This window comes from Danio rerio, chromosome 3, assembly GCF_052040795.2.
Source record: "Danio rerio strain M-AB ecotype USA chromosome 3, GRCz13ab, whole genome shotgun sequence".
NCBI classification, from domain to species: domain Eukaryota; kingdom Metazoa; phylum Chordata; class Actinopteri; order Cypriniformes; family Danionidae; genus Danio; species Danio rerio.
The window spans coordinates 40,150,064-40,157,762 of record NC_141023.1 but is presented as its reverse complement, the minus strand read 5'-3'; the positions used below and the strand labels follow the sequence as shown (position 1 = coordinate 40,157,762).

Below are 7,699 nucleotides of genomic sequence, written 5' to 3'. Positions count from 1 at the left end.
TGGAAAAGTACTCATTAGATCCCCCATTGTTTGTATTACGGTATTTCGTGAACACAAGAGGTAAATGACCTACAGAGCTGCTGTTGTGTTAGATTGAAAACACAACACAGGATCATGGAGGCATCCATCATTATGACGCATTCTGCCACTTGTAACTCTGCACAGACTTTTTGAAACGTTGAATTGAGTCTTGGCGTTGTCGCAGAAAAATACGAAAAATTCTGTGTTAAAATTTGCAAATAAAAATTCCAGTTTTATAGGAAATCGCCAAGGCCTTGTTCTTTAACCAGTTAAGCTTCCCCTTCTTTCACTCTCAAGTTGCAAGAAGCAAGTGTAGCAATGTGCACGCGACAGCCGGGTGTGTGACGCTGGACCAATCAGAGCACAGAGCTCCGAAAGTTTACCTTTTATGGCTAGAGCCGGGTATGTGCCGTCATATAAAAGAGCGCGCCCAGCTTTTCAGCCTCACTTTGAGCTCCTCCACACGCAGCTAGTGCGGAATATCATCTGCTTGTAACCCATTCTCTTAAGTCGACAACCCCCCAAACCCAAGGTGAGTTGGTTTTGCAGTTTTTAAGCGTTTAATTATAGTTTCTATCTATTAATGTTAAGTAAAATGTGTAAATGGATAAATATGATTTGATGAAGTCTTTAGACAGTTCATAACGGTCTCTTTGTAGTTATCTACTAGGTTTGATTTATAAATGGTGGTTCTTTTGATAATATCTGTTACATTTAATAAATATTGGCTGTATCTTAACTTTTTTTGTAGCGTTAGTGGATGTGGCAGGTGAGAATGTCGGTAATTTAACGTGACCAGTCGTAGGCACGACATTGAACATTGAATGGGCCGGTGTGAAATGGGTGTTAAGTCTTAATATAAAGTTGTGTTCTGGCTAATCTCTCTTCAACAGCCATAAATGTGATTTTTAACTACAGTTTTGAGGGTGCTGGTGAGCATGTTGCACACTTGATGGATAGCCGGCATGGGAAGTTCTTTGTGCAGGCAGTGCTGCAGCAGGGTGTGACCTACTTTAGCTAGCCGGCTAACCAGCTCTCATCTGATGTAACGTAAACCCCATCAATCTAACATCGGCTCATTCGTGCTTTATAAGATCGAAGATCTTGTTATTAGTAACGGGTATTGGCATTTAGTTAACTTAGTTAATTTTCTTTTTGTTATGTGTTCTATTTAAATGTAGCCTGCAGCCCCCTCTGTCTTTAATGAAGCTGAAGATTAACGTTAGTGAAGTATTGTATCCGCTATGAAAGATTTGAATTTTAGAGGTGTGGTCCACTTTAATAACGGCTGCGGAGTTCTCTGGCTGCACTTCAGCCGCTGTGACTGTCGAAGCAGAGCCCGTCAGTTTTTCAGGATCTCGGTGATTTTTGAGGCTAGACTATGAACTGAACCGACTGAGAGTGACCGTCCAGAAATGCTTTAGTGTGAAGTCTCCGCTCACGAGGAGTCCGTGGACTGACTGCAGATCTGTGACGCAGTAACACCCGGCGGCAGACACCCGTTGAAATGCGGTTGTGTAATTGATCGCAGGCGAGGGTGGAAGAGGATGTGAAACTTCATTTGTGTAAAATTTAGGGAGTGGTCCTGGTGTGATGAATGTCGAAATCTGTTCCTTTTTACTGAGCCCTACGACTCTGGCTGAGTGCCACACCGCCGGCAGCCGCAAAGCGGCTCAAACCATTGCCTTTTATGGTAATAATGAGAGAATGCAGAGGGACTTCCTTTGTCTGGCATATCTGAGGCGCGCGCTGTCACTAGCGCCCACCAGCGATCAGACTGTAGAATGCAGAGCAAAACAGGAAGTTGACTCCAGATGGTCACATGCTTGCTGAAACGCCTCTCGCTGGCAGCAGTGCAATTCTAACAGTTTCCCTTTCTTTTACAGTTCAGCCATGGATGATGAAATTGCCGCACTGGTTGTTGACAACGGATCTGGTATGTGCAAAGCCGGATTCGCTGGAGATGATGCTCCCCGAGCTGTCTTCCCATCCATCGTGGGTCGCCCCAGACATCAGGTGAGAAGACCGATTAGTTTGATTCTGACCCAAACTGAGAACTTTCTCAAGTAGTTCACAAAATGTAACTCTTGTGTCCTTGCATTACAGGGTGTCATGGTTGGTATGGGACAGAAAGACAGCTACGTTGGTGATGAGGCTCAGAGCAAGAGAGGTATCCTGACCCTGAAGTACCCCATCGAGCACGGTATTGTCACCAACTGGGATGATATGGAGAAGATCTGGCATCACACCTTCTACAACGAGCTGCGTGTTGCCCCAGAGGAGCACCCCGTCCTGCTCACAGAGGCCCCCCTGAACCCCAAGGCCAACAGGGAAAAGATGACACAGGTTGGTTTTTGTCTTGCAGACCGTTCTCTGAAGCCTCTCGTCTGTCCCGTTTCCTCATTTTAAGTTCTCCTGTTCATTGGTTCACTTCCTCCAGGCTTTGTGTCCTCTGAGCTCCTGAGTTTCTCCTCTTCTCAGCAGGTTATCTAAACTTTGCCTGCCTGTTTTGCAGTTCCTTCTGCACTTTTTGTTCCTTTACTCTGGATTTCCGACTAACCCCTGCATGGAAGTGTGGATTGTGTGCTGCAGACACTTGAACATCCAGTTAACGTCTCCATCCTCTCTTTGCAGATCATGTTTGAGACCTTCAACACCCCCGCCATGTACGTTGCCATCCAGGCTGTGCTGTCCCTGTATGCCTCTGGTCGTACCACTGGTATCGTGATGGACTCTGGTGATGGTGTCACCCACACTGTGCCCATCTACGAGGGTTACGCCCTGCCCCACGCCATCCTCCGTCTGGACTTGGCTGGCCGTGACCTGACTGACTACCTCATGAAGATCCTGACCGAGAGAGGCTACAGCTTCACCACCACAGCTGAGAGGGAAATTGTCCGTGACATCAAGGAGAAGCTCTGCTATGTGGCCCTTGACTTTGAGCAGGAGATGGGCACCGCTGCTTCCTCCTCCTCCCTGGAGAAGAGCTACGAGCTGCCTGACGGACAGGTCATCACCATTGGCAATGAGAGGTTCAGGTGCCCAGAGGCCCTGTTCCAGCCATCCTTCTTGGGTAGGTTTCCTCACAAACATTATATCTCTCTGTGTGTAGTCGTTTTGAAGAGCTTTGGCTAATGTTTGCTCCTCCTCTGCAGGTATGGAATCTTGCGGTATCCACGAGACCACTTTCAACTCCATCATGAAGTGTGACGTCGACATCCGTAAGGACCTGTATGCCAACACTGTATTGTCTGGTGGTACCACCATGTACCCTGGCATTGCTGACAGGATGCAGAAGGAGATCACATCCCTGGCCCCTAGCACAATGAAGATCAAGGTAAGCTGCAGTCTAAGCTTTGACTTATCTCATAGTTAAACCACATGTGGCAGCTCATGCTAATCATCCGTCTCTCCACAGATCATTGCCCCACCTGAGCGTAAATACTCTGTCTGGATCGGAGGCTCCATCCTGGCCTCCCTGTCCACCTTCCAGCAGATGTGGATTAGCAAGCAGGAGTACGATGAGTCTGGACCATCCATCGTCCACCGCAAATGCTTCTAAACGGACTGTTACCACTTCACGCCGACTCAAACTGCGCAGAGAAACTTCAAACGACAACATTGGCATGGCTTTTGTTATTTTTGGCGCTTGACTCAGGATCTAAAAACTGGAACGGTGAAGGTGACGGCAATGTTTTTTGGCAAATAAGCATCCCCGAAGTTCTACAATGCATCTGAGGACTCCATGTTTTGTTTTCTTTAGTCATTCCAAATGTTTGTTAAATGCATTGTTCCGAAACTTATTTGCCTCTATGAAGGCTGCCCAGTAATTGGGAGCATACTTAACATTGTAGTATTGTATGTAAATTATGTAACAAAACAATGTCTGGGTTTTTGTACTTTTCAGCCTTAAAATCTTGGGTTTATTTTTTTTTCTTTGTTCCAAAAAAACGAAGCTTTACCATTCAAGATGTAAAGGTTTCCATTCCCCCTGGGCATATTGTAAAAGCTGTGTGGAACGTGGCGGTGCCAGACATTTGGTGGGGCCAACCTGTACACTGACTAATTCAATTCCAATAAAAGTGCACATGTAAGACATCCTACCCCTGTCTCATTTCCTGTCTTGGCTCTGAGTGGCTTCAATAAAAATGGCTTTTGTGAAGTTGCACCATGTTAATTACATTTCAGCACTTTCACACCAGGTTTTTGACTAATTTGAATTTATCGAAGTTTGACCTTTTTTTTTTTTTTTTCTTCAAGCTAATTTGAGGTTATCAAACCATTTCATTGGAGGAAACTTAATGTTTAAAAGCATAAATTCGAAACATGATTCATTTATTTAACTGCTTAATGGTGAAACAAACTTCAAGTAATACACCAAGTGTTCCCTCATATGAAGGTAGCTAACTGCAAACGGCCTTAACTTTCCATCTTAAGTTGAGCTACATAAAGGCTTTAACAGGAAGGAAGAGCCAGTTTAAAAGTCAAACCACCATGACTGATATAAATTCTTGTCCATATAACCTTGCGTTTCACACAATATAGCTATCTACTGCTAAATAAATTAATGTGAATCCAAGTTATAATGGCTTCAAAAATTCATCTGAGCACTTATAAACAAGAACTGATCTCAGAACGTTTCCTATCATGTCCGCGCATGGTCAGACGTGTTTCTGCGTGTTCATCTGTGCTGCACACAACTGTACAGCAGATGGCGCTAAACTCACAGGAAAATAAATTCCTCCTTTCCTTTTAAGAAACCCGCCTCTGAAAACTGCCCAACGGTAACTCAACCAAGCTGCGAGAATAACATCGTCCTCTGGGATAAAATCCAGAAAAAATATTTGTAAATAAAACTGACGTGAAAACGAACAACAAAGCGTCGCGCATATCCAATGTGTTTTAACAAAATACTAATAAGAGGCTGCCGCTTGTAAGTGTGCTTGAACTTTGTATGTTGATGTAGTAGATACTTATAAATATGGGTGCCCTAGTTGCATGTGATTTACTGCAAGCTGCTCCCTGTCTGACAGCACTTGATGAAAAATGATCAAGAGCTTTTCCTGCTGTGTACATCTGTGCGCATGTAGAGCATAACACAGACACTACTTTATTAATAGCCGAGATAGCTTCAGTCGAATTTAACAACATTCAAAACACTATAATAATTATGCATCTTGTATTACCACCGACTCTTAAAAGGGGCTGTGCAACAATGTTCATGTTTTAATAGACTGTCTTTTGTTCTGCGAATGTGTGAACAGCTCATATTGAAATTCCAAAAATCAGACCTTCACATTTGTAAAGAAAATTTTATCTATAATCAAATAAATGTGACATCCAGATAACTTCATAAAATTAGCATGAGATACAAATATAATCCCAATTTGTAATGAAAAAAAACCTGCCATGATTAAAAACTCAGGACATGATAAACGAAAATAATTAGTAAACTATTAAATATAAAATGTGATTCTGTTGAGTAGATGAAAAAAGAAAGCATCAGATTATGATTAAATGTTTTGTGCAAATTTATTCAACCCTCAAAAGTTGCATTTTCCCAAGATCTTCATTTTTTAAATCCCTCATTCTTTAAAGTTTGTCTTTCCGTGCTTCCGCCACCTGACACCTCTATTCAAAATCTTTCAGAATATATATATATATCATTAATAATTTTTGGTTTTCATGTCGCTACTGCCTGGCTCTACCAAGTTCCACCAAATATTTTTCATGAGGTTTAAACATGATTTAGAACAGGCCACTGGAAACTCCTTCTACACTGTATAGCTGGGTGCCCGAAGAAAAACTTAAAATAACGGACATTTTAATAGCAGAAGTTTGCCGTAAAATAACACTTTAAATTACAAGAAATTAAAATGTTTAAATTTTAACGTCTGTTATTTTATGGTGAATTTCAATAATTTAATGGCCATTAGTTTATGGTAAATTTATGTAAATTAACGTCCGTTATTTTTACAGAACATTTTTGCAATTTAATGGCAGTTATTTTATGATAAATTTCTGTAATTTAACGGCCGTTTTTTTACGGTAAATTTCTGCAACCTAACGTCCATTATTTAACGATAAATTTTTTGCAATTTAAAAACGTCCATTATTTTACAGTAAATTTCTGTAGTTTAATGGTCGTTATTTTATGGTAAATTTCTGCAATTTAATAACGTCCATTATTTAACAATAAATTTTCTGCAATTGAATGGCCGTTATTTTACGTTAAATTTCTGCAGTTTAATAACGTCCATTATTTAACAATAAATTTCTGCGATTGAACAGCCGTTATTTTACATTAAATTTCTGCAATTTAATAACATCCATTATTTTACAGTAAATTTCTGTAATTTAACGGCCATTATTTTATGGTAAATTTCTGTATTTAACAGCTGTTATTTTACGGTAATTTTTTGTAATATAACGGGCATTATTTACGGTAAATTTCTGTAAATTAGCACCCGTTATTTTATGGTAAATTTCTGTAATTTAACAGCCGTTATTTTACGTTTTTTTTTCTGGCACCCTAGCAAAATTATATATTTTATTTTTACTGAGTAGAATGATTCTGTAATAAATTTTTTTATAATGGACCAAGCTTCAGTGCATTTGGATGTTTTCATCGGGCTGATTATACAGATGTGAAGCACACAGATTTTCAAGATTCAGTCTATGAGTTGGATAAAAAAAAAAGTTAAATATTACAATATGAAGCCTATCTTACTCTTAAAAAATAAAAATAACATCATATACTTTCACATTGTTTTCAATAAGAATTAAGTAACACATTTAGTTCCCTTTCTTATGTGACTTGAGATTGTAATATATTACTTAACTGTAAAACATGATCAGTACTCAAAAAATTTCATAAGTTAGATCACTTTTACATTGCACTGTTATTTTTGTATTTAACAACATGGGTGATGAGTGGTTTGGCACACAGGTGTCTCTCATTAACACTCAGTTCAGCAGCAGCATAACAAAAGCATATGTTAATGTAATTATCAAAGAGACTATTTTAATGCACTTGCATAAATATAGTGTGCAGTACACACAGTCTTGCGGTGTTTGCTGAACCCTCATGTAGAAATCTGATACAAGGAAACGTGCAAATTACATATATGACGTACAAGTTTATATTTGAAGTCAAATATGCAACATTTCAAAATATTGACAGAAATGACAGATTTCATTTATACTGTTTCACCCATTGGAATTACAAAGATGTTCTTACAGTTAAAGTCAGAATGATTAGCCCCCCTTTGAATTTGTTTTTCTTTTTTAAATATTTCCCAAATTATGTTTAACATATTAAGGAAATTTGCACAGTATGTCTGCATATATTTTTTTATTATGGAGAAAGTCTTATTTGTTTTATTTCGGCTAGAATAAAAGCCATTATTAATTTTTTAAACACTATTTTCCAAGTCCATTTAGCATATTCAATCTGCCTTTATTGTTCTATATAGTTGTTCAAGAGTTGTTCATGAAGGCCACACTTTAGTGTTCCTTTATGCTCTGCTTTAAAATGTCTTTCCTCGTATCAGGTCATCTTCAAGTCTTTGGCAGTAAATTGAGGGCAAACATTTTATTCCCCTTGATGATATTGTGCTTTTTCTTCAGCATCCTTGCAGCTTGTCTAGTGAAACACATTTCAGATATATGAATAAAC

The 7,699-nt window shown here is 39.5% G+C and overlaps 1 protein-coding gene across 1 annotated transcript; it reads left to right on the top strand.

The window, feature by feature from the left end:
• Positions 1–463: 463 nt before the first annotated feature.
• actb2 (actin, beta 2) lies at positions 464–4,188 on the top strand (the record flags this gene model as incomplete). Its single annotated transcript, NM_181601.5, is given in 6 exon segments — positions 464–553; positions 1,908–2,037; positions 2,128–2,367; positions 2,656–3,094; positions 3,177–3,358; positions 3,440–4,188. Coding segments are annotated over 5 exon segments (1,128 nt in total). The 3' UTR covers positions 3,584–4,188.
• Between the last annotated feature and the right edge of the window lie 3,511 nt (positions 4,189–7,699).